This window comes from Helobdella robusta, assembly GCF_000326865.2.
Source record: "Helobdella robusta unplaced genomic scaffold HELROscaffold_25, whole genome shotgun sequence".
Lineage (NCBI taxonomy): Eukaryota > Metazoa > Annelida > Clitellata > Rhynchobdellida > Glossiphoniidae > Helobdella > Helobdella robusta.
In genome coordinates this window covers 1585480-1613332 of record NW_008704310.1, presented here as the reverse complement: position 1 = coordinate 1613332, position 27853 = coordinate 1585480, and the positions used below count along the sequence as shown (strand labels likewise).

Below are 27853 nucleotides of genomic sequence, written 5' to 3'. Positions count from 1 at the left end.
GACGGGGTTTCGGAAGTGGCGGCTGAACATATTAAAGCGAGTGGGGTGATAGGAATTGAAGTTATGATGAGAATTGCTAACAGTATGTTTGATGATGAAGGTATACCTGAGGATTGGCGACACAGTGTGTTGGTGCCGTTGTATAAGGGCAAAGGAGATGTGAGAGATTGTGGGTCATACAGGGGTGTGAAATTACTAGAGCACGGAATGAAGGTAGTGGAGAGGGTGCCTGAGAGGAGGTTGAGAAGTATGGTGACAGTTAATGAAATGCAGTGTGGGTTTATGCCTGGTAGGGGAACGGTGGATGCGTTGTTCATGGCGAGAATGTTGCAGGAGAATTATAGAAAGAAGAAACGAAGATTGTACATGTGTTTTGTGGATCTAGAAAAGGCTTTTGATCGAGTACCGAGGAAGGTCATTGAATGGGCGTTGAGGAAGAAAGGAGTGAATGAGAGACTTGTTAAAGCTGTGATGCAGCTGTATGAAGGGGCAAAGACAAAGGTGAGGGTTGGAAGGGGGATGTCGGACGCTTTTAGTGTTAAGGTAGAAGTGCATCAAGGATCAGTGTTATCACCGTTTCTGTTTGCAATTGTGATGGATGTTGTGTGTGGAAACATAATGGAGGGGTTGTTATTTGTGATTTTGTATGCAGATGATTTAGTCTTGATGGCTGATAGCATGGAAGAATTGCAGTTAAAATTTGACAGATGGAAAAGTGTTATTGAAAAGAAAGGGTTAAAAGTTAATATTGGTAAGACGAAGGTAATGGTGAGTGGGGAAGGTGGGGAACGAGTGATAAGTAAAATAGACCCCTGTGGGGTATGTGATAGGAGAGTGAAGGCTAACTCGGTATTGTGTATAGGATGTCAGAAATGGGTGCATAAGAGATGTAGTGGTGTGAGGGGGGCACTGAAAAAGGTGGAAGGCACGTTCAAATGTAAGAAATGTGTTCATGGTGTGATTAATAGGACGGACGCAAGGACGGGGTTGAGTGATGGTATTGAAAGAGTGGAAAGCTTTGTTTACTTAGGGGATAAGCTGAATGCGGATGGAGGATGTTTGAGCGCAGTTACGGCTAGAGTTCGTGTGGGATGGATGAAATTTATGGAACTGGGTGGGGTATTGTGTGGAAAGAAATGGTCAGTGAAGATGAAAGGGAGGGTATATAAAGCATGTGTGAGAGCAGCGATGATATATGGTGGTGAAACTTGGGTGTTGAGGAGAGAGGAGGAAAGTGTACTGCAGAGGGCTGAAAGAGCTATGGTGAGGATGATGTGTGGGGTTAAAGTGAAGGATAGGAGGAGGAGTACAGAGCTGATGTCGATGATGGGACTGAATGAGGACATTGTGACATTGATAAGGAGATCGAGATTGCTGTGGTATGGACATGTGTTGAAAAGGGATGAAAGGGTCGGTATTAGGCGAGCGTTGGAGTTCGAGGTTGAAGGAGTGGTAGGAAGGGGTCGTCCGCGATTGGGATGGAGAGAGCAGGTGGAGAAGGACAGGGTGAAAGCGGGGTTGCGTGATACTGAGGCGAGTGACAGATGTGGATGGAGTCGAGGGGTATTTCGGTTTCATCATAGGTAGCCAAACGGCAACCCCCGATCTCGGGGAAAATGCCGTCTAAACGTGTGTTTTTTTGTTTGTATATAATATATATATATATATATATATATATATATATATATATATATATATATATATGTTGGAAGGAGACTATGTTTTATACAGTATTGTATGAATTCTTCTGAATTTATACAATACTGTATAAAATATGGTCTCATCCAACATTTACGCGTATTTTTACGACCGAGCAACAAAACCCGACAACCAGACAACCGAGCAAGAACGTGACCAGCGATTGCTTCATCTTTCCCGGGAGTTAGAGGCAAAACAAAATATAGTTAAGCATAGACAAACATTAAAATGATTAATGCCAACAATTTGGTAGATTTCATACAATAATATATGCAGTAATTTATGAAATATACAGAATTTTTACCGTTGGATAGTTTTTTATTACATTTCTCAATATTTCGAACCAACTTCTTGTCGTCATTATTTATTTTGTTAAGGTCAGAATAATATACAGTTTTCCAATTCATTCTTTTGTATATTGGACCTATTTCGATTTTTTAATCATCTTCAGCAATTATTGCAGTTTATATAGTAATTTGTATAACACAGTACCTGTTGCAGTTTATATAGGGAGCCATCTTCAATATAGGGAGCCTTACTCTTGTCAACAACACAAAAATAATATATAAAATACTATCGCAACACAACTAAGAATTGCAGATTACACTTGTATTTTTAATTTTAATAAATTAAACAATTTTCAGAAAATTTTAGTAAAAAAAATACAAACTAAGTGATTGACTAAAAATTTGGTTGAATTCATGGAATACTGTATATATGTGTGAGCATGTATGTATGAATATATAAACTAACCCAAACGTTGATTAAACCCAGAATGGGAAAACAGGTTCAGACTGTTTTCTCTGCATATGCACCACAGACCGGTGAAACTAAAGACGCCAAAAATGACTTTGGGAACACACTCTCAGATGCCTTGAGGAAAACACCATTATCAGAGATACCATTGATATGTGGCGACCTTAACGGCCATGTTGGAGATAAAGCAAATGGGTTCCACGGTGTCTATGGAGGCTTTGGCTACGGGTCTCAAAATGAAGACGATGTACGGATTCTGGAATTTTCTGAAAGCCATGAACTCTCACTGTTGAACACCTGTTTCAAGAAGAGAGCAGAACATTTGATAACATATAAAAGCGGGATGTCATGCACCCAAATTGACTTTATTGTCGTCAGACAACAACACAGACTATTATTCGGGAATACAAAAGTCATTCCAGGCGAAGCATGCATCCCTCAACATCGATTGCTGGTGGCCGATATGATCATGGAACGATCACGCCCTGTGACTGATCGAATGCCTACTAGAATAATAAAATGGAAACTGAAAAAACTGAACTGAAACAGGGAGAAATTCGAGGAGTTGGTATCGGTACAGCTGGATCGTCTGGAGAAGATAGACATAACCTGGAAATCTTTTCAGGACACCCTAGTGAACGCTGCAACAGCTGTATGAGGAAAATTTGGACCAATATGCCAGCACAACCGCGAAACTTGGTGGTGGAACGAGACGGTGCAAAATGCTATTGCCAGTAAGAAAGCAGTTTCAAACAATGGCAGAAGACGAAGACTGATGAAGATCGAAAGACATACGAATCAAAGAACGCAGAAGCGAAATGTCAGGCTGTGATAGCTCGTGCAAATCAATGCAAGGTATGGCTGACAGTAAGTAAAGGCGAACAATTTCGGTTACTCTACCGAATAGCAAATCATGCTAAAAGACTGAAAAACGATATAGTTGGTGCCACATGCATAAAGAATAATAGAGGCACCATAATAACCTTGCAGAATGAAGCGAAGGATCATTGGAAGGATTACTTCGATCAGTTATTTAATGAAACATACCTTATTGGGGTGGTCTTTGATGCACTTCCGGTGGAAAGACCGATTCAGGACATCACAGCTGAAGAGCTTACGGATTTCGTATGCCCCGCCTGCATCAACCCACGACAGCGGAACGCAGATAATGATACGATTACCGGGATCGAAACTGTTACTTCATTTCAGATGTGCTGGATTGTACTGGAACAGCTGATACCGTTCTTGACTCGGTACTGATGCAGCGTAGCATTCCTCTACCGCTCGCTCAGAGCTATACAACACAGCTATACGTTCTGTTCTGATGTATGGTGCAGAGACATGGCCGATGACAACAAAACTCGAACAGCAGCTTCACCGAACTGACATGAACATGATTTGTTTGATGCAACATGTTGACCTAAGGGACCATATCCATACAATCGAGATCCGGAACGGATCGGGACTGTGCACGTTGAAGGATGCATTTCGTCGTCATCGCCTACGATGGTTTGGCCATGTAAAGCGGAAGCAAAAAAGATCAATAATTTTTCTTGCTGGGGCACAGTTGCCTGGCAACCCGCCAATAGGGTCGCCCAAAAAAGTCCGGGACGCGGCCATAACGGAAGGGTTGAAGGCCCTGGGTTTCAAGGAGACAGACACATTGGATAGATCGGCTTGGAGATAGAATGGATAAATTAAAAAAGTCCGACCCATAACGGATGGAGACAATAAACGAGGATTGATTGATATTGATATGTATATATATATATATATATATATATATATATATATATATATATATATATATATATATATATATTTATATATATTTAACGATATATATATATATATATATATATATCGTTAAATTTATATGCCCATTCTGCATTTAGTAGTTTTTTATAGACAACTTCAACACGACGTAAATTTTTATACTCGTATTTATTTAATGTCATAATTTAATTAATGTTTTTATAAGTGTCAGCTGACAGTGCTGTTTCGGCTATTTAGCCATCGTCGGAGCTTTAAAACAAGGTTAAATAAAGGAATAAACATGAAAATGAAATTGATAATTAAATAATTAAAACGAAGTTAAATAAGGTAAAATTAAGTTATTATATATTAAAATAATGCAATTAAATTATATTAAATATGTCCAATTAAAATTCAAAAACAACAATTTTACAACTTTTGAAATTCATTGATGAGGTAACTGCATCACTTGAGTCGGGTATGGGCACAAAAATACTGGTTAATGTTAGTGTTTCAGTAAATTGTTTGTAAATTTTATACCACTCCTTGACTGTTGAGAAAATAGATACGTTATTCGCTGACTTTCGGAAGATATTAACTTTCTTGACTGCCGATTTGTCCATATTTACCAAACTGCTAACACGAGGTTGTCGTCGAAATAAAAAAAACAAAATGAAAATAGAACTTTCTGATCACGTATTTATCTGTGTAAACAGCTGATAAAGACAGATTCTGTATTCAAGCTGCATACTTAATGTTGTGTTTTGCTGTTTTGAATAGTTGAAAACAAACTAAATAGAAAACAATAAGCGTAATGTACGTATACTAATTTTACGTAAAATAAATATAACACTCTATAACCAAACGAATTGAACGGACTAAAAAGCATGTCACAGTAAGTCACACTGTACATTAATTATCGCCCAAAAACAAATAGAATAAATAGTGATGTGCCTTGCACATAACACAATGAATATTATTTATCGTCATGCATATGCATCTGTGAGCTTGCTTAGCCTTAAACAAAGTAATAATAATCTAACTTTTTCAATTGCGTTGCTGTTCAAGCTATGAAGTTTCTCATTAATTTTCAACATTTTTGGAACTTCGCCATCAAAGTTAAATAAACTGCAGTTTTCCCTCTAAAATTTTTCCTGTCCCGCGGTACTTCCTGCACGAAAAATATCCGCCCCGCGGTTTTCCCTCTCTTTTCATTCCCGCCCCGCGAGTTTCCCTCCAACTTCTGTTCCCAACCCGCGGTTTTCCCGCGGATATTTGCGGGAAATTTTCCATGTAGACCTCTAATGCAGACGATGCTAAGGTCTTTGGGTCAGTGTCTTCGCCACAGGATGGAGTTGTGTTACAAGGTTTACTAAACAACGTAATATCGTAGTTCCAAAATTGGATGCTGAAAGTCAATGTCAGCAAATGCAGCCTGTTGACAATAGGAAGATGTTTGTCGACGACCTATTTCATCTTTGACTCAGATAATAATCCTAATGTCTTGCCTTCGGTGGATAGTATCCCTGATCTTGGCGTGGTCATAGACAGTCACCTGCAATTCAAAGAACGTCATTTCAGTTGCCTGTCTGACGACGCATTTATATGCATCTACAAATCTTTAGTTTGTTTGCATCTAGAATTTGCTGTCCAAATTTGGAATCCTTACAGGAAAGGCTTAATCAATGATTTCGACAGAGTTCAAAGAGCTACAAAAATTTCTCAGTCTTGCAAGAATCTAGATTACCACTCAAGATTAGTAAAACTAAATCTACCTTCCCTTGAATATTGCAGACTCAGAGGTGACTTAATCCTTGTCTATGAAATATTGCATAATCTGGTAGACTCAGCATTTTGTCCTCAGTTAAGCCGACGAGCTGAAATCAACTTCAGAAGTCATCATCTCAGCTTGTGTACTCGATTGGCAAAGAAAGACTGCAGAAAACTCTTTTTCCCAAACCGTGTTGTAGCCCCATGGAATGCATTGCCAAGCGACGTTGTTGATGCTCCATCTCTGGAAATATTTAAAATTAGACTTGATAATTTTTTTAATGTCGAAAAGATTCTTAACATCTCAAGGAAATAAATTTGTTCTCGTCTGCTGATTTCACGTATTTTTAAAATTATTTTGTACATTTAAACTTTAATAGTTTTGTTCATTCTTCTGTTATTTGTTTTATAGTTATGGGCAAGTTTTGCCCATGCCTTATTTCTGAATAATAATAACACGTTATAATGTGTGTGTGTGTGCGTGCGTGATGTTGTTAGCTAAAAATGGTTTATTCCAGTATTGATTTCTAAAGATCTTTGTCGTAGTGCAGTCTTTGTCTTTGGTTAAATAATATCAGTGCAAAGTATCCAGTCAAAAATGTAAAAACGACATTAAAAATTTTATAGTTTGTAGTAAAAAATAGTAATACAAAATTTATTTCTTTTATTTCAAATTATTTGATTAACGGAACGTTAGTAATACAAAATGCAAGTCTCCAATTCAATTCTATATTCAGAATTTTTATATTTTTTTGGTTTTTTTTCATTTAAGAAAATCTATGAATTATTTCGACTAAACCTAAAGATATGTTACAAAGTACATCATTTTCTATTGATAAAATTGACATATTATTCAGTCTATTTTCAGACATATTTGATCTACAATGAGTTTTAATTCTTGGTTTTCTCTGGCGATTTATTTATATTGATAACCACTAAGTCGTTTCCTTCCATCAGTCATTTTGATTTTTTAGGATAATATATAATAAGTAAATTTTATTAATGATTTATTATTTCTAAGTATTAAGATATACGCTTAAACAATAAGGTTTTTTATTTTGTTCCGAAAAATCAATTACAAATTTTTAAAAAATTTTAAACAATCCTAACAAAGATCAGAGAGAGGCTAACACAAAATTTGAAATAACTTTTCTATCACTTTCAATTTCAATTTAGGAACTATTCGGTTGTCTGACATCACCCAAAACTACATGCCTATCAATTTAAACTTTTTATCAAGAATTTATTATTGTTTAACATTGTTATTGAATGATATTTGATAATAATGCTGATAATAATATAAATCTGAACTGCATCATATAACCTCAAACTATTGTTTAAAAAATTCTACCGCACCAGTATTTACATCTATAACAAAATAATCACAACTATTAATATCATTATAACTGTGCAGACTACACAAAAATAAAATTGTCTCAATGGTCATATATTAATTTTTGGCGTCTTGCATAAACATGATTTTGATTCAAGATAATTTATGTTATTTATTTTATTTAACATCAAAATTTGCCGCCCCTAAAATTAGCTGCCCTAGGCTCTAGTCTTTTTAGCCTATTGGTAAATACGGCTCGTAATCAGCTTATTGGTTAGCTGATCATAGGACTAGTTGCTAGTTGGTCATCTGATTAATTAACCATTTTGTCAATAATCAAATTTGATAACCATTTGATCGTCCATTAAAATAGCAGCTTTATGCAAAGAATGTAACTTCATCACCATGTAGGTTTCAGCTTGGGGAGGCTACGTTTTCATCATCAATCTGATACCATTACATGTCTTTGTCTTGTTGCTTATGGGAAGGTACTCATCGAGGATTTTTGTCGGTTAGTAGTTAATGTTGGCGTTGCTATTGAAGATACAGGTGATGGCATATAAATAATAATTTACGGAGTTAACAGAGAGAGTTAGTTAATTATCAAAATGAGAATTCTATAAATTGATTTAAATCAATGAATTTTGCATTCAGCATTACGCAAGCTGGTCTACAACAGAATTGCTATTATATTTCATTTTAATATGATTTTATTGCATCAAAATTTTATCCAACTATTAAGATCCTTTCATTAAATATATTTCGTTGTACACATGCGGCAAATTTTTCAGAAAACTTTAAACAAAGGGAGACTATGCCTTTTTTTTATATTTTCCAATTTAGTTTACACTTACAATCTTATGAAAATATTGCTATTTTAATCGAGATTATGGACTGTGTGAAAATTTGGTAGAAGGTCCTCAGAAAAGTTGAACGTTTTGAGACCGGCGTTGGAAACTATATAAGGACGTATTATGTCATTCTGTGAATCTGTATTTGCAGGAATATTTCTTTCCATTCATATTAATTCTGTAAACCTTTAATTGCTGCAACATTTCTTCCAAGTCAATTAGATTATTATTGTTATTAGATTTAGTCTCAGCTAGGCATGGCTAAATTCATCTAGTATAACACAAAATAATGCTGGTAATAAGGAAGATCTGTTTGTCATCATGATGATGATGATGATGATGATGATGATGATGATGATGATGATGATGATGATGATGATGATGATGATGATGAACAGATGTTGTTTATACACTGAATTATTTTCTCTAATCTTCTTTGAATATGTATTGATCATGTTTATATAGCACGAATTTGAAGCTAGAATGAGCAGAATAATTTTTGTAAGGAGAACCATCTATGTTTATGCAACTCATGCAATGTGGATTTAGTTTTATACATCTGTTATTTAAAAATTTTTGTGTTTTGATGAAGATTTGGGGTAGTTGGCTTGAACATTCAACTTCAGGGCAGACAGAACTTTTAGACAGACAGACAGAACAATTTATATGCAACAGTGATTTATTTGGATTTGTGAAATAAAGTGAAGATGATTATTCTAAAGAAGCAAGTGCTTAAATGGTCAGATAAAAATTGTTAAAGCAACATAAAATAAAAAATTAAGGGGCTGTTCAAAAATGCGAAATTAAAATTTGAATAAAAATTTTGCTATGACAATGATCTACACGTGGACAACTGCAATAAATATTCTTGGAAAGCTAAAGTTGTATTGTATTTCATTGGTCTTTCGTCAGACATGTGTTGTTGTGTACCAACGAGGCGTCTAACTTCTTTACATCTGAGCCATTAAAAGGATGAACTTATACTTAAAGAAACGAGTTCATTTGTTCATTATCAACGTTCTAAACGATAAAACTTGAGTAGAAAAATCTATGCATATCAAAAATATTATTTTAAAATGGCATCCGCAATTTTTATTCAAAAATTTAAAAAAGAGAATATTGATGGAGGTAATGGGTGATTTAAAATGTGCTTCTTTAAAAATAAAATTCATGTTGTGGATAAGTATTGATTTGTATATTGATTACCGAGTAGGTTATTTTATACGGTTTGGTTAATTGTATGCTCACTATCTATTTAACACATTTTTAAATTAATCTGAAAAGCTGACATTCTTTAAAGTTTTTAAAACTTGTTAATGAGTTTGATATCTTGTAATTATGTTTTATTTATTTATTTAATACACATTAGCTCAATTCATTTTGTGTTGATCTTTGAACAGCATCAACATATTTACTTTGAAAATTCACGATAATTGGAAATAGTGCTTGTAATCGTTTCACTACTTTCTTGCAGCTAAAAAGGAATAACTCTTCCATAAGAAGCACATGCTTGAAGATAATAAGAGACAGTATATATAAGTCTGACATGCAAAGCTGTGACAAGACAGTATTTTTTTTATTCTTTAAAAAATCAGAATCTGACAAACGCAGAAACTGTTACAGCATGCAAAGGCAATAATATAAAATGATAACGAAAAATAAATAGGGGAAAAAGTTTAAGCATAAAAAGTATGGAAAATAAAATAAAGTAATGGTTTAAAGAGACAAATGAATAAAATAATTCATGTCACCGTTAAGAGGTGTCTAGGAGCATACAGAACATCACCATCCATAAGTCTCCATGTTTTGGCAGGAGAAATGCCACTAAATTCAAGACATCAAAAATTAGCCATAAATTACTTTCTAAAAATTAAATCTCAGATGAAAAACCCGGCATATAAATACATAACTGCAAAAACTAAGGCATCAAATCAATTCCAACATTTCCAATAAGACTAAATGAATTCATCAGAAACATTAAAAATATAAAAACAATGGAAGAATTAAAGTTAAATTAGTTAAAGAAAAAATTAATAACAATTTAAACTTTATTCAAATATATTCAGATGGATCAAAAAGGGAAAATTCAACGTCTGCAGCAATGGTGACCTACTGGCAAAGGAAACGTGTTCATGGATTAATGATGCACCTACTAGGACCTGGTTCAATATACACCGCAGAGATCCTTGCTATAGACATGGCTTTAAACTTTATTATTAATTCAGAGAAAAATAAATTCATAATATTTTCGGATTCCCTGCCTACTCTATCAGCCCTGAAGCAATACAAACCTCTAAATCCATTAATAATTCAAATGCAAAATAAGATTCATAATATCCTGGATAGCAACAAAAAATTAATTAATTAATTATAATGTGGATCCCCAGCCACATTGGAATTAAAGGAAATGAACAGGTAGGTCAGATGGCTTCGCAAGCTCATTCGATGCCATTATCTAGAGTTCCAATTCCGTCCAGTGATTTAAAGAAACAAACAACCTTATTGTTGAAAAATGGCAGCCGGAGTGGAATAAAACATCAAATTTTTTAAAATTAATTATGCCATTAGTAAATAACAAAAAGCTCAAAAATAGTTATTTAAATCGTCATCTTCAATCTGTTATCAATAGATTAAAAATAGGACACTCAGCAATCACACATTCTTGGATCCTCAACAAAACAAAGCCACCTTATTTTTGAAGCCTGTGACAAAAAACTATCTATTCAGCATATATTAACTGAATGTGAAAAATACGATCAGATCAAAAGAAAACTCGAGGAACATGTCTCGAGACATCCGAGGCCAAGACAAGAAATTCGAGACAAAAACGAGACCAAAATTTGAAAAAAAAATCAATGTTAATTTTCAAAGAAATTGGATTTGAGATGGATTTTTGTCACCTAAGTTTGGATGTGTATATATATATATATATCAAGTCTAAAATTTTGATGTCTCGAGGCGAGATTAAGACTGTATAGAGCTCGTCTCGAGACGAGACGTCACTGACGTCACAGCCCTGCTGACATGATCGAAAGTTAAAATATATATATTGAGTTTAATTATTATTAGCAAATAATGAAAGTGTTTGTATGTAGTTACTTTAGAATAAATTCACAAACAAAATGCAACAACAAACACATGAAAATATTGATTTGCAGCATATTCATCGTTTTACATTGTTGGTCTCCTCTGCTCCATGCAAATTCCGTTCGTGGGCATGCAACCAGTTCGAACCAGTGAACACATGGCTTCTGCCGGTCAGTTCATTTTTTCATGATTCATTTATTTGCAACAACTCTGACTTTCATCTTTTAAAGAACGGACTATCTGATTTTTAATGTCTATGCTTTCGGTAATTAGACAACAATTTTATAAAAATTTCAAATATATGGTTAGCAATTCGGTTGTGCCAAAAAATCAAAAATTTTCAAAATTTAATTGTACGTTTCATCTAATTTTGATAATCAATTTATAAATACAAATCCTGTAATGCTGAAAAATGTTGTGGTATCAGGTGTTAGTTTTTTTTTCATGTAATATCCACAGATTCTTATCTTATGGTAATTTAATGAAATTCATTTTCTTTCAACATTCTAGGTGTGTTCTGCCTGTTGTTTGCATATGCTGCAATAAACTTCATACAAAGTCACATGAACAAAAAAGACGTGAAACATTTCTTCTTCATGGCTGTCGCTACTGCGGCTGGTTTGGTCTTCCTTGCTGTCGTGGCACTCACATATGCTGGTTGGGACTTTTGTTTCTAGTTCTTCGTTTGTCTGAGTGTATGTGTGTGAATGTGGTCTGCCTTTGGTCGTTTGTATGTATGTCTGTGATTTGTATCCGGGGTTGTTTGTATGTGTGTCTGCGTGTGTGTTGGTAGTTGTCTTGTTTTTGGTTGGTGTCTGTGCATACCTTTGTTTGCGTGATTTGTGTGTGCTTGTGAATGTATTTGTCCGTGTATGTTTTATTTGTTGTTGGTGTCTTTGTCGTTTGTATATATGTATGCATGGGATTATGCTTGATATCTCTCTCTCTCTTTTATTTATTTATTTATTCTTTTATTTATTAGCATTGAGTGTTTATTCTAATTTGTATGATCACTGTAAAAAAAACATACTAGAATGTAATGAATAAATTAAAGAAAAATTATAAAAATGTTTATCAGATACTGAGGTCGAAAAGTCTAGGCATAGGTTAAGATTGGTAATTTCAAATATCTTTATAATAGTTATAAAGCCTGTGGTCTCTAGTCATTGGCTATGTTTGGTGTGTGGGGCTGGAGCTGAAAACAACTCAATCAAATTCCTACGATGTCAGCAGATAATGTTCGAAAATTACCGGCTCTTTGAGGAAAGTATGCCTCGCCTGCATCAACCCGCGACAACGGAGCCCAGATAATGGTACGATTACCGGGATCGAAACTGTTACTTCATTTCAGTAATTGGGAGATATGCTGGATTGTACTGGAACAGCTGATGCCGCCTTTGTGGACGCATACGTGCGGCGTGGGGCAGATGGCATCTTCTTGCCTCTGTACTGATGCGGCTTAGCATTTCTCTACCGCTGCGCTCAGATCTTTATAACACAGCTATACGTTGTTCTGATGTATGCTGCAGAGACGTGGCCGATGACAACAAAACTCGAACAGCAGCTTTACCGAACTGACCTGAATATGATTCGTTGGATGCAGCATGTTGACCTAAGGGACTATATTCATACAACCGAAATCCTGAACCGATCGGGATTGTGCTCGTTGAAGGATGCATGTCGTCGTCATCGCCTACGTTGTGAAACCATGTGAAGCGAAGCGAAAACGATACAATAATTTTTGTTGCTGAACGCCAGTTGCCTGGCACCCGCACAATAGGTCGCCCAAAAAAGTCCTGGACGCGGACCACGGACTTGAAGGCACTTGGTCTCAAGGAGACAGACGCAATGGATAGCTCGGCTTGGAGACAGAAGCTGATGAATGGAATAAAAAAAGTCCTACCCATAGCGGATGGAGACTATAAACGAGATTGATTGATTGATTATAATGGTTATAATTATAATGCGTGAGGATAAAATAAAAGTAGAATTTATGTGGATAATAAACATTGTATAAAACATGTAAAATAGGAGTGTAAAAAATTGGTGTAAAGGTAAAACGATATAAAATACGTAAAATTTACGAAGTAGTTGGATTTTGAATACTGATCAACATTTATTTACATGAACAAATTATAAAGAAACTAGGTTACCCGGCAAACTTCGTACTGCCTCAATCGATAAATAAGACAAACTTTTGTATAAAATAATTTAAAAAAAAACAAAACGAGTTCGTATTTAATAAAAAAAAGCATATTTTGAATGAAGCATGAAGTTTTATTATTATTTTCGACACATCATGTTGCTTAATTACAAAATAGATTTTTCCTGAAATACTGGCTATTTATAATGTTCAAATTTGATATTGACAGACACACACTGAAACAGCTTGTTAATCAATTTAAAGCTTTCTCATAAACTATATTTTTTGTTTTGTAGTGCGTAAATAAACAAAGAAGACACATTTCTGACGCGCGAACACGCGACATATAATTGTCCATGCGCGAAACAGGGAAACTCCAAATTGATTTTGCAAACTTCTAATGACTGTCCTTGCGATTTATTTATGGTCATCGCAAAGGCCAGACATACTGGAAATTGTAAGCGTTTAAAATCGAATGGTAGATCCGTTGAAATCTTCGGTATCCGTGGGATCAAGACATCCTCTCCTTTGTATTTTCCTTTCATGATTGTTGCCTCAATGATGTTATTCATCAGCTTTTTTACAGCCAGTCTTGTTCCATTGCACTGTCGAGGTTGATTAATGTTACGCAGCATGATGACAACTGACCCTATTTTTTACTGCAAAATGTGAGGTGGTAATCCAGACAATTCCAGTGAATTTAGAAACTTTGTGGGATAGTTGACTACGTCATCCGGTTCATAACGGTGTCGACTGATTTGAAGGAAACTAACTGTCTGGAAGAAAATTCTGAATGGTCGCATTGAGATCCTCGACATCTTTATTTTTTGCCGCCAATATTGCTCGTTCACCCAGCCAATTATGGTTATTGAACTTTTGCGCTATATCTGGGAAAACATGCTAAATTAGCCCCTCCTTTGAGTTTGTGATGTGACAGAAATCAGTGGGTAACGTGATGAAGCCGATCGAGATGTCCACTGCAACTTTATTATTATTATTTTTATTATCACTAAATAACGCAATAGCTTATAGAAATACGACTATTTTCTGGATCTGTCTCTCTCTGGTCATCATGATTTCTATTAGAACGTGGGTAGCTCTTCGCACATTTGATTGACGGCGACGACCCAAGTCAGGTTGTCTTCTCGGCATCGTAAATTGCAAATAATCGAAGTGAGAAAATTTCTCGCTCACTTAGCAGTAAAGTGTCACAATCACAAAATATCCATAAAAAAGAGCACTTTACTCTGAATGTCACTATCACAAAGGATCGACAAAGTAAAGAAAGTTCTCGCGCACTCATAGATATCGTAACACAATATCGTAATATTTTTTTCCGTGTTCTTAAGTGCGACAGGATTGGTTGACATATTAGTGGAACTTTATTGAATATCATTAAAGTTCAAATTGACTCTAAATTTTATTTTGAGAACGTTTATATGGGAAAAGAAGGGCTGTTTTTTAGGGTTTTTTCTGCAATTATTCGAATTTTTCTCACCTTTTAAACCTTTCCTAAACCTCCACAAACATTTCAAGATAAGATAAATCCGTTCAGCCGTTCTCGAGTTTTAGCGAGACTAACCAACAGCAATTGATTTATATTTATTTATATCTAAATTTTATTTAGAGAACGTTTATATGGGAAAAAGAAGGTCTGTTTTTAGGGTTTTTCCGACAATTATTCGAATTTTTCTCACCTTTTAAACCTTCTCTAGACCTCCGCAAACATTTCAAGATCAAGATAAGATAAATCCGTTCAGCCGTTCTCGAGTTTTAGCGAGACTAACCAACAGCAATTGATTTATATAGATAGACAGAGAAAAATTAGGTGTTGCATTGAAAATATCACTTTTAAGCAAGTTCTTAGGCGTAACAGATCCTATACTTTCGGGAAGAGGAATAGATGTCATTCAACCAGTTATCAAAATTAGTGTTGTAAGAATCTAATATTATTTGTAGTTCATCAACTTTAGATAAATTACTGTAGAGAGAAATAAGTAGTGAGTGTTTTAATAAATCAAAATAATTGGATAAATTATATATAAATAATAAGTCACCTGCATAGTATGCATCAGGATCAACAGTAGAAATTTTGTTGACGATTTGCCGTTGGGGATCGTGGGTGGTTAGGCGATGATTTGAAGACAGGAGTGCATGCGATGGTGACAGTCCCATTGATTCCAGTTGGTTATTAAAATCTTTTTGCAGTAGCTCTTAAGTTTACTAATCCCAAAAACCACCTTTTCGATGTTTTTGAGGCTGATGACAGTTTACATTGGTGTCCGGTGAAAAGACCACCGGACAAAAGACCGCCAGCGTAAGGTCGTCAAACAATAAGATCGCATAACACAAAGGCCGCAAAACAATAAGGTCGCAAAGCAATTAGACCGCATACATAATAATCTATAAAAATAATTATTATAGTATAATAATAATCATAATCGACCCATAAAAAATCTTCCCCTTTTATTACTGATCTACGACTTTATTACTCGCTTTGAACAAGCAATCCATGCTCTACTGTTTAGAGTGTTACAAATTTCTTCGATGCAGTTGCTGAGAATCTACCTCGCACAAACAACACAGTGGAGAGTTGACATTGCCGATTTAATGAAGTAGTTGGAGCGCATCATCCAACTATATGGAAATTAATTGATAGCTCGGGAACTGAGCAGAAGTTCAATAAGGAAGCTATCGAATGTCTTATTCAAGGTCGACAACCGCCCACCAGCAAAAAAATGTACTGAGATGTTTCGGCCAGAATCGCGGCAGCCGTTGGCAATTATGCCATGATTAATAACATCGATTATTTACGTGGTATTGCACATAGTTTGAATTTCAACGTTTAGAATTTATGGAACCCTTCATGTGTTCATGTACAAATTTTTATGTAAGTTTTGTACAGACCAGCTATCACTTATTTTTGTTGTCGACGTGATGATCTTGAAAATTAAAACATTATTTCTTAGAACATCGTTTTGTTGACCTATGTTATCAAATTCAGTGCTGTATGTACATAGAATTTCAAACATTAGAGTAATGGCGACATTTTTAACTTTTCTACCTTATAACGACCTTTTTGTCTGGCGATCTTACTGCTTAGCGACCTTACGTCCGGCGGTCTTTTGCTGGCGACCTTTTCACCTAGAACCCTTCACATGACCCTGATTGTTTGGTCACTATTGCAACAGGAGCTTAACGTTTTGTCTTGGGAGCAATAGTAGTCCCTCTCGGTTCATTCTAAAAAGAATGTGAGTTTTCATTGTTAATAGTCAGGTTAGCATTAATGTGAATAACTTTATCGCCTTATGTTAACACGTCAGCTCATGAAGATGGATTGTTGACCGATTGTTTGGGTCCAGTGGCGATAAAGTAAGACTCGATTCGATGAGCTTTGAGTCACAATTACTGGATGCGACTTCATCTGGGAATTTTGCATCAAGTTTTTTTAAGACTTCTGCGTTATTGCTGGTTAGTGAAGCGTTGTTTGATTTCATTTTTTATCGATTGTATTTCTGCTGCGTGGCCGTACTGACTGTTTATGAGACGTTGATGTTTGAGCAATGCTTGGTCGGCGTTGCATTTCAATTCGTATTCGAGAAATATGGAATAAGTTAGAGCTAACATAGGTTGGTAGCTTCGATGCAAACTAGATTTATAGATATGATCGAGGATACGGATAATCTCCCTGATCTTATCTTTTTTGTTAGCTTTTTGCATGCACGTGATTTGTCCAGGTACGGTAATTTTTAATAATTCAACGTCGTTTTCAATGCTTTGATCTCAGAAGATATTTCTATTGGGGTGGAGAAATCTCCAGAGTTTTGTATAAATATTTCAGTATTTAAATGAAAATTGATGAAGAGTATAAAATTTCATTATTATTAATATTTATTTTGATTGCCATCTTTATAATCTTTATATCTCTAGGTAGTTGTATGTTAGTTGTATCAGTGTTTGTTTGTGCACGTTTTATCTATGAGTATTATTATGAGATTTGTATTATTGCATTCATGTTTAGGAAGTTTCTACTAATTAACAAATCGTCGATTGGTACCAGGATATATAGCTCCTTGGAGTGGAAGGTTCTATTCGCTGTGGGATACAGGTTATGCAAAGATCCACATCCCAATCATCGCATCTGTCTCTGAACATCAGCCAACGACCTGGGTCTCCTTCTTCCTCGACCTGCACATCCTCGTGTGTGTCTTCCCTGCTGGCGTCTGGTTCGTCATTAAGGAGATCAACGATGAACGAGTCTTTGGTCTGCTGCTTAACGTTCATTTCATTCAGTTCATTTATTAATTTAGTTATCTTGAATTTAATTAGTTGTTATTTATTTTTTGGGAGTTCAGTGAGTCATTTAAAAATTGTTACATTAAGATTACGTTACATTGCATGTTACTTTACATTTTCTTGTAAAGAACTAATTGACAGTTTATACCTTCATGAGAACAAAATTATATGCTCACCGTCCACATCACCATTTTTGATTTATCATCATAACCAATCAACAACCTAGCCAGTAAATTAATGAATCAATGCCATGCAGTTGTTTTGTATGCCATTAGCGCTGCATACTTTGCTGGCGTAATGGTTCGATTGATGCTCACCCTCACTCCCATCGTCTGTGTACTCGCTGCTGTGGCGTTCTCCAAAGTCTTCTCCATATACCTCAAGGATGAAAATCAGGCTGATCTTGAAAATGATCTGGAATCAAAAGAAAATGATGAGAAATACTATGATAAGGTTGGTTAGTTGGTTGTTTGGTTGGTCATTGATTGATCGGTCGGTTGGTTGGCTGGTCAGCTTGTTGTTTGATTAACTGGTTAGCTAGTTGTTTGGTCAGCCAGCTTCTCATCATCTGGTTGTACAGATGATTATCAATGTTTTCATCTACTTTCTTGTTACTTTTGTTGTGTTTTGGTTTGAATTGTACAATCTGCACCATTCCTTCTTTTATTTACAGATATCTGGTAATAATTCTTTGAAAATTGATTTGTTGCTGCGCAGGTGGGGAAGAACAAAAAAGTGAAGGAGGAAAAGCCAAAAGAGGAAGGAATCAGCATGAATCTCAAAAGCATCGTTGTTTTTGTATTGCTGATGATGCTGATGATGTTTGCTGTGCACTGCACGTGGGTCACCAGCAATGCTTACTCGAGTCCGAGCATTGTTCTTGCCTCGTACAGCAATGATGGGTCCGTTATGTGTTGTGATTTGTTCATTAGTACTTTGATGGCTTGTTTTTCATTCTGCTTTGTTTTTCTCAATTCTGTTTTGCTGTTGTGTTTGGTCTGTTGTTTTTGCTCCATTATGATTACTTCTCTAATTTCAAAACAACACTTTTTTCTTCTTTAAAACTCATTAAATTTTTTTCATCTTTGTCCATAATTATACTATAATTAAGTACATCAGTGTTCATATATCATTCTTCAACTAGATTATTCGACAGCATGGTGTTGCTTTGCTGAGTGACATGATATGTTAATAGCGCAAATAACTGTCAACCACATCAACAGACATACAGCATCAGCAATCATGACAATATCAACAATCGTCACAATAAAAATTATGACAACCTTTGAAAAACCTCAACAAACAGATCTCGTGTCATCCTGGACGACTTCAGGGAGGCCTACTATTGGCTGATGCAGAACACAGAGGACAAGGCTCGGGTGATGTCTTGGTGGGATTATGGTTACCAGATTGCAGGCATGGGCAATCGAACTACACTGGTCGACAACAACACGTGGAACAATAGCCACATTGCACTTGTTAGCTCGTTTGTTGTTTATTTTAATCATGCTACACAATATAATATTGATAATATTTCAATCAATCAATCAATCAATCAATCTTCGTTTTGCGTCCAGAGACCCGGTTTCCCGAGGTAGGACGTTGTTTTCTTTGCCATCAACTTTTTGCGCCAAATTAGACGATCAGTTTTATCCATTTCATTTAAATTTAGAGCTTTCATGTCTTGCTCGATTGTTTGCGACCAGGACTTCTTTGGACGGCCTTTGGGACGTGTGCCAGGTACTTCAACATCTGCAAGAGAAGTTATGGCACTGTTTCCACTTCGTTTGACATGACCAAACCACCGCAGACGGTGTTGCCGGCATTCGTCCTTTATATCATCTAAACCAGCACGACGCAGGATTTCGGTAGATTTGATGTGGTCCTTCATACTAATTCGTTGCATCCATCGGAGCATTTTCAGATCGGTTCGGTGAAGTTGTTTTTCCAGTTTGGTTGTCATTGGCCATGTTTTTGCACCATATATCAACACCGGACGTATCATAGAATTAGAAAGTTTTGATCGTAGTAGTAGTGGGATGCCATTTATTCCAGGCTGCACGTGTGCGTGCTCGAACGGCAGCTTCAGCTGTTCCAGTACAATCCAGAACATCCCCTAGATATTGAAACGATGTGACTTTCTCTATTTTAATGGCTTCAAAAACAGTGCTATTTCGAATTTGTTGTTGTGGATTGATGCAAGCAGGACAAACAAAATTGGACCCTTTAGATAAAGTATTGATAATATTTTAATCAAGGATTCTTGATTCATCCCTCCATATTCAAACGCTGTTTTGTCACTTGTTATTATTTTTTTATAAGCAAATATACTGAGAATGTGATAATATTCTTTTGTATATTCTCATGCATATGTTTTTCTATTGTCCCACCGTCGAAACTGCAATCGAAACTTTTAAAAAATGTTAAAATATAGACCGTACATCATAAGTGGCATATTTTCATGCAAGGTCAACATATGTAGAATCAAAAAACTAATAAAAGCAAATCATACATACTATTTAGCAAATTAGCAAAATATATTGGTAAATTACAAATATTTTTTTAAATATATGCATATTTTTTATATTCAAATTTAAAAATTTTTATGTTATACACTAGAAATAAAAAATTTTCTAGGCCGGATTTCGGATTTGAGCCGAATTTTCGTCACCTAAGTTTGAATGTATTCATATTTATGTATGTGTCTATGTGCATTATGCACGAGTTGCATGCGTTTACACATTGTAAATTTATTTGTTAGCATGCGAACATGCATGTGAATATATATTATTAGTTGTTGAAAGATTGAACGTGTTGTAAAAATGCAAAATGATTTTAAGCGAGAAGAATTTCGATTGTATCGTTTGGACCATCTGCTGATTGCTGTTGCTATACTGATTATTTTAATTACCTTTAAATTACGAGGCGTTAACACAAAGCACAGTGATTAAAAAATTTGTTTTTTAATGTGCTAACATGTGTGGGGCCTACATAATCGCACATATTTTTATCGCATGTATGTTTTTATGCATGTTTGCTTGCATGTGTATGTTATGTTTGCATGTGAGACTTTACGAGTATTTACAGGAATCGATAATGAGGTATAAATTAAATTTGTATTAAATTTAAGTTATTTTATTGAGTTGTTTATTGATAGGAATGTAATATAAAAAAAAAGTTTTATGCTAGGTTTGAGGCTAGCTAATGAAAGCATAGTGATAAGTTATATATGTTATAAATGCAAAAAAATCCAGCTCCGGCCAGGTTTGCGTTTTTAAATCCGACCAGAGTCGGATTTAAAAAAATCAAATCTACTCTTAACGTTCTATCTAATTTAATGTATTAAAATTTACTACCATTTTTAGCTGAAAACACAAATTTTGATAAACATGAAAAAGTTACTATTTAAAAACTCAAAAAAATAAGTTTTGGTCGATTTTTGACCGAAACCGAAACTCTGGCCAAGACAAAATTGTTTGACCGAAACTGAACATTTGGTCGGCCTCTAGTTTTTCCCAAAAACTCACAAAACATGATGAACACAAGGTTGGAAAAGCAATGTCTTCAAATGAATCAGCTGCTTACGAGATCATGCGCATGTTGGATGTTGATTACGTCCTGGTCATCTTCGGGGGAGTCATCGGCTACTCGGGAGATGACATCAACAAGTTTCTTTGGATGGTGAGGATTGCCGAGGGCGAACATCCTAAGGACATCAAGGTTGCTCTGCTTTTGTCATTTTTTGTTTGTTACTTTATTTAACTTAGTTTGCTTCTCTTGTTTTTTTATCAGATGCATAATTTTTTGGTAGTTTAGCTGAAATGTTATTGACATCTTGTCTGGTAAGATTGTTAAAAGTTGATTAACGTAAATCTTTGCAAGGTTCTTATAATATTATTCTTAAAAGTTGATTGACATGAATCTTTGCAGGAGTCTGATTACTTCACTCCACAAGGAGAGTTCAGAATTGACGTTGGAGGATCACCCACACTCCTCAATTGTCTCATGTACAAACTCAGTTACTACAGATTTGGCGAGTTTCAGGTATTTCTGATATGTTCACAAAATTAAAAATACTGTTTGCTCATATTGAAATTGAATGATTATCTTTAAATGAATGATATCATGGCATTAAATAGTACCTGTAACATCAACATACAAAATTGGAGTGTGTGTGTTTGTGTATTTATAGTGTGTGGTACACGTTCAAATTCATGTGTATACTAATTGGTAAGCTTGTTTGTGCACGCATGTTACTACCCGATTCAACTGTTTGAACCGCTATGCTTTGATTTGGTGTGAATGCCTTTTTGCAAAATTCAAAAACAATTGCATATATGCACTACATACATAACGGATGTGCACGTACCTCATTCATATTAGTACTTGAAGAGATGCTTTTCAACTGCACGCATGCGCCGATCCATAGTTGTAAACCACATATGTCATCCGGTGAAATTTCAAAGTGTCGAGTGCGGAGTTTAACTTTCCAGGAGTCGGAGTCGGATATTTTTCATTCGACTCTGTAAAATGTTGTGAATTAAAATTTTTTTAAAATATTAATTTTTAGAAGGTAAATATATTTAGCGACATGCAATTATCTTAAATGCTGAAAATAAATAATAATAAAATCACATAATTTGTTCGGTATATTTTAAAACATGAATATAAAGTAATTTTACTACGAAAAACAATTATGTTGGCTGATTTAAAGTGTTCTTTAAGTATTTTTTATTGAATTGTGATGATAAGGTAAAACTATGATGCAAAAGTTGAAAAATCTGTCTTGAAGTCGGAACCCGGTTTCTGAGTCTGATGAAAAACATCAGACTCGGACACGCTGTAATTTTTTCACTTCTGTAGCTGTCAAACTTAATATATATTCTCGGTTTTAATTTTGATATGTGAATATTGCAGTTTTTAAAACAATTTTTTTGTCGATCTGTAAATATGAATGGGTTTATTTATATATATATATATATATATATATATATATATATATATATATATATATATATATATATATATATATATATATATATATATATATATATAATAAATCTCCTGAACAGCTGGACTTTAGAACACCGCCAGGATTTGATCGCACAAGAAATGCAGAAATAGGCAACAAGAATTTTAAGCTGGAGTACCTGGAGGAAGCCTTCACAACTGAACACTGGCTTGTTAGGATATACAAAGTCAAACAACCTGTTAATAGACTAAAGAAAAAATTGAAAATATCTGCCAAGAGATATGTTACTAAAAAGGTGCTTTTTCTTTTCTCTGCCATTTTAATTTTTTTAAAGTCTTTTTCATTGGCGGGATTTGTTGCGCGTTCAGGTTATTTTGTTTTAGGGTATAAAAATCCAATTCAGTCAGGCAAGGCAAACATTACAAGTAAAATAGTAAATGGATGTAGAATGTGTTTTCATAGAGGTAGTTTCATTGGTTTCAGTGAAAGATTGGTATTGACCTAGAAAGTATATTATAAAAAATGAACTTCGCTTGTCAAAACCCGAGAGCAAAGCGTTTGATGTATATATGGCACGTGTTGCATGTAAGAGGTAGGTGCATGTACCTTAAAAACTCTCACCTTTCTGATCCTAGTATTCAATTTCATAATTTTTTGTTTCCTGCTGATTTACGTCATCTGACGTTATAAGTTCAACTTGTTCGAATAGCGAGTCAAAAACTGTTACGAAGTTTCTTTAATGCACTAATTTTACGCTTTCATTTTCAGACGGATAAAATGGAGATATTTTTAAATTGTTATTCTAATGTATTTTAGATTTGTCTTTATATTATATAATGTAACATAATATAGTGTAAGGTACGATAAATCAAAACATTGTTAAATTTTTAAAAACTTCATATAACTTCTTTAGTTTGCTAATTGTTTGCTTTCATTTTCAGACGAATAAAAGAAAGAAGGGAACCTTCAAGAACCCACCCACAGTTGTTAAGGGAAAGAAGGCTGCCAAGTGATCGACAATCATTGTTTTTTTTAGCAAAATTTTTACTTTATCATTTATTTTTTAAATGTGGGTTGGTTTTATTGATGTTAGGTTTCCAGCTATTACATAGGTGTTTGAATGTGTGTGATTGCGTGCCTGTGTTGTCTATGTTTGTTTTATTTATGCATTCTTTCGATATAAACGTGCATTATATGACGTGTGGTTAATGTTTAATTAATCAAATATTTCATTAATAATATCGATCCTCCTCCAATTTGTTCGAATGTCCATTTAATAATGATTGTATCATTTTTGTTTTTCAACTTAATTGTTTTTTATATGTTTTTTTTATTAATTAATATCATTATTGTTGCTGTTGTTGGTTAATTGAATTCCTCGTATAAACAGAGATGTTACAGTTGTTGGATATTAACAAATTGTACAAGGAGTTGTTGGGTTTTTTATTTAGATGTTTTTAACTTAACTAAAATTACTTCCTAATTCTATAATTTATATCACTAATATAAAAAATTGATTCATTCTTTCAAATAAAATTTTGAATCAGAGTTATTTGGATATCTGATCAGAATCAGATTTATCATTATAGAAATCGTCCGCTTGAATTAAATTAAATTCAATTAGATTGCCGGTAGGTACAAGATTTAGCCATTTTCGTATTCGAAAATCCCGCTAATTTTTATAATTAGGTCGCGGTAAAATTGCTTATAACCTGCAGGGTGCATTAGTACGAATATTTTGATAAGTCTGAGTCATATTTTTCATTTCACTCCGGAAAATGTGAATGTATAACAAATTTTTTTTGTTCTCAAATTTTTAGTTAGAAAGTTCCAGTTGATGATGCTCTTTGCTGCTTGTTGATTTGCGGTTTTCTTTGGCCAATGAAGATCGCTCCAGGAGTTCTCAGGTGGTTGTGGTTTTTGTTACCGTATATCATACTAGTATTGTCTACTAGTATCTCCCGTGATGAGATCGTTTTATGTATCGTTTCCAGGTGAGGTCATCATTACTGACCGGAAAAATATTATTGAAAGACTTTACAAGCAAAAAAATTAACAGAACAAAGATATAATAAACGGATAGGACAAAGTAGAATAAAAGCACTGCATACACAGAGAATTGTAAAACCTTGAAATATTCTTATATAAGCGCTGGTGATAGATAAAATCGAAATATGGCCTATATATGCTTCACCAACCAATGATTTTATTATTAATTCTAATAAATTAAATAATAATTACTGCTGGAAACATTGAAAAGCTCAATCATAAACTTTCAAAAAGCTAAAAATTTGGTATATTTTATCAAATATTGCATATATATATATAAATATATATGAATAAGACTCTACGTTAGTAAGCTTCCTGTTTAATTTTTCTATTGGTAGATCCTAAGTCATTGTCAAACTTCATGAGTTCAAAAAATAATAGAACAAAAAAGCTTTTTTCGGTATTCCTATACGATCTTCGAACTGATATACTGTGTCTATACAATGTTAAATTTTTTTTGTTTACTGTGAATACTACCCATACTTACGGGCAAATATGAACCAGGATATGCTTACGGTACTGTCAATACACATAAAGCCAACAACCCTGTACGACCAATAAAATCAGCCAAAGACCTGCAATCACATACCCTATTGCAAAAATGTTCAACAAAATGATTACACCTTTACGCTGTAGGTTTTGGTGGCTAAATTGGTTTAACCACCCAAAATGATTTTAACACAGCTACATTTGATATGCACATATATTTATAATTGTTAAATGCAATATTATAAAAAGTCATGGCACATATTTTGTAATGTGATTACACCTACTCCGATCAACGACCAGTCTGGCGGCAGCATTCCGGATTTGTAGAACTTTATTTATTACTTCTACACCAGCGTCACAAACATACCTTCATACCTCTGACACCCAATTTAGTCTTTTTCTCTGTAATTACCTTAATTTAGATATTCTGGACCACCACCATGCACGCAACTATGACCCACCATTGTCTTAATTCCTACGTTTCCTTCCTGATCTGTAATCAGTGTAGGTTCTCCAATCACTTTTTCAATTTTATCAGACTAATGACCAACCTGGAAGCAGCACTCTAAATTTGTTTAACTATATTTATCACTCTTACAAAAGCACCACACAACATCGAACCGCAGCAGTAAGTAGTCCAATCTAGTCAATAAAAAAGACACCGCCAGGTTAATAAAAAAATCAGCTGGAAAACATTTTTTGACCAGATACAATCGTTGCAGTTGTAGAAAGCAAGAGGTATCACCACCTAAAGCAGCATTGCCAAAGCACTGCCAAATTGATCACAACCATGTTATTGACCTTAATCAGTTCAAACTACTCTATTTAGAATATATAAGTTGTGCAAAGAATTGGGCTGAGGACAGATTGTATGGCATTCTAGAATCAACCATATTTTTGGGTATGTCGTATAACACCTTCACATGTGGATCTTAAATGGTTGACAGACGAAAATGGAAAAATAGTTATTGATTGGTATTAAATGCTATATTTGACGTATTGAATCTTTTTCATCAAAGCTTATGCATGCATTGTACGCCGTTATATAGCTATTTCATCGATATTAGTTTTTCTATACTTAATGTTTGCTTTACAAGAATTACAGACCTTCCCCACCCCCAGGGTCCAGGTCATAATGCGGCCATCTGCTGGTTTACTGGTGTCGTACTTGTATGTATCTCTTGTGCGCGTGTGCGTGTGTGCATGTATCTGTCGTTTAACGTTGAGGAAGGCTATGGAGGTATTCTAAGTATATGGAGGAAATAATGAGTTTAGCTTTATTCGTCGTGAGGTAATAATTAACAAAACGATTCATTTTAAGTAATTGCTGATTGGCTTCTGCTATGAAAAAGTAGATTCGACTACATTATATGGCGTCACATCAACACAACACTAATCCTTCAAGTCAGCCCGCAGTTAGGTTGTTTCGTAGAATGCTCTTTTGCAAATTTTTGTTTGAAAATTTGATACGCTTAACGTCTCAAATTTTGATGAAAAAATTCATAAGGTTCTGAATCAAATTCAATTCCGCCTCCTGCTGTAGTTACGAACTTATTAATACGTACATCAATATATATATATATATATATATATATATATATATATTATTGTCATCTAAAAATTTGTAAAACGCCAATATGTATTGGCAGGGGCGGATCCACCGGGGGGGCCTGGGGTGGCCGGGCCACCCCATGCCCTTGCACCGGCCCCCCCACCGGCCCCCCCACCGCAAAATAACAACATTTCAATATGCCCCTATTGCCCCAAAACATCGATTTACATAGAGTTTGATATTGCAATTGCGCGAAATATTTTGAATACTATAAAACAAAACATGTGCATAAAATGTGTGCATTAATTTTTACCGATCCGATCTAGATATTTTAATACTCTTTTATAATAGAACTTTTAGCACATCGCTATTTTGTTATCTGTTCTGCTTTTGAACCGTTCCATGGAAACTGTTTACTGATCTTTATTAAATCACTTAACACATTACACATTTCTGTAATTATCCAATATTCTAATAATGCCGACTGAAGAGAGAAATAGAAAACGAAAAGAAGAGTTAATTAATCAAGCCGCCGCTAAATGTTCTCGATTAAATCAGTTTTTTAGGTTGGTCAATCTTTCTTTCTGTTTCTATTCATCTTTCTTAAAACATTAAACTGTAAACAATAAACATAAACATCATAATCATAACATAGTTTGTTACTTATTATACAAATAAATATTTATATTTTAATTTTGTTTGCAAACCAAACACCAGTCGCCCAAATTGCTGATTTTCTCTTTCAAGTGCCGTTTTTGTATTTTATTCATAAATATTATTCCTGGCGAAGTTTTAAATAAAAAATGAAGGCTCGGATAATTAATTTTTGGTTTTTAAGAGTTTGTGCGTGTGGTTTTTGGATTATACACAGTTCGATAACGTTTTATTATATAACATCTTAATATTCAACAAAAATAAATTATCAGTTTTATTTAAATTAATTATAGAGCGACAACTGATACCGCCGAATTTATTAATGAAATGCCAACTACAAGTAAAATTTCTGTTGCATCTTCAAGAACAAATATCCACGTGTCTAATGAAATGGAGGTTAACTCCTCCCAGAGTGAGCATCATCTTTGTGATGACAGTGATAGAGATA

The 27853-nt window shown here is 34.6% G+C and overlaps 1 protein-coding gene across 1 annotated transcript in view; it reads left to right on the top strand.

The window, feature by feature from the left end:
* HELRODRAFT_111950 (hypothetical protein) overlaps positions 1–24206 on the top strand; it is a gene marked incomplete at its 5' end in the record, with an annotated part of 42736 nt that extends 18530 nt beyond the window's left edge. Inside the window, 11 exons of the mRNA XM_009019704.1 lie at positions 7724–7823; positions 11322–11420; positions 11761–11907; positions 17454–17657; positions 17946–18142; positions 18407–18591; positions 18996–19167; positions 21236–21409; positions 21620–21733; positions 22762–22956; positions 23604–24206. Of these exons, the coding sequence (XP_009017952.1) occupies positions 7724–7823; positions 11322–11420; positions 11761–11907; positions 17454–17657; positions 17946–18142; positions 18407–18591; positions 18996–19167; positions 21236–21409; positions 21620–21733; positions 22762–22956; positions 23604–23870 (1854 nt within the window). The 3' untranslated portion in view covers positions 23871–24206. The remainder of the gene's footprint in view (positions 1–7723; positions 7824–11321; positions 11421–11760; positions 11908–17453; positions 17658–17945; positions 18143–18406; positions 18592–18995; positions 19168–21235; positions 21410–21619; positions 21734–22761; positions 22957–23603) is intronic.
* Between the last annotated feature and the right edge of the window lie 3647 nt (positions 24207–27853).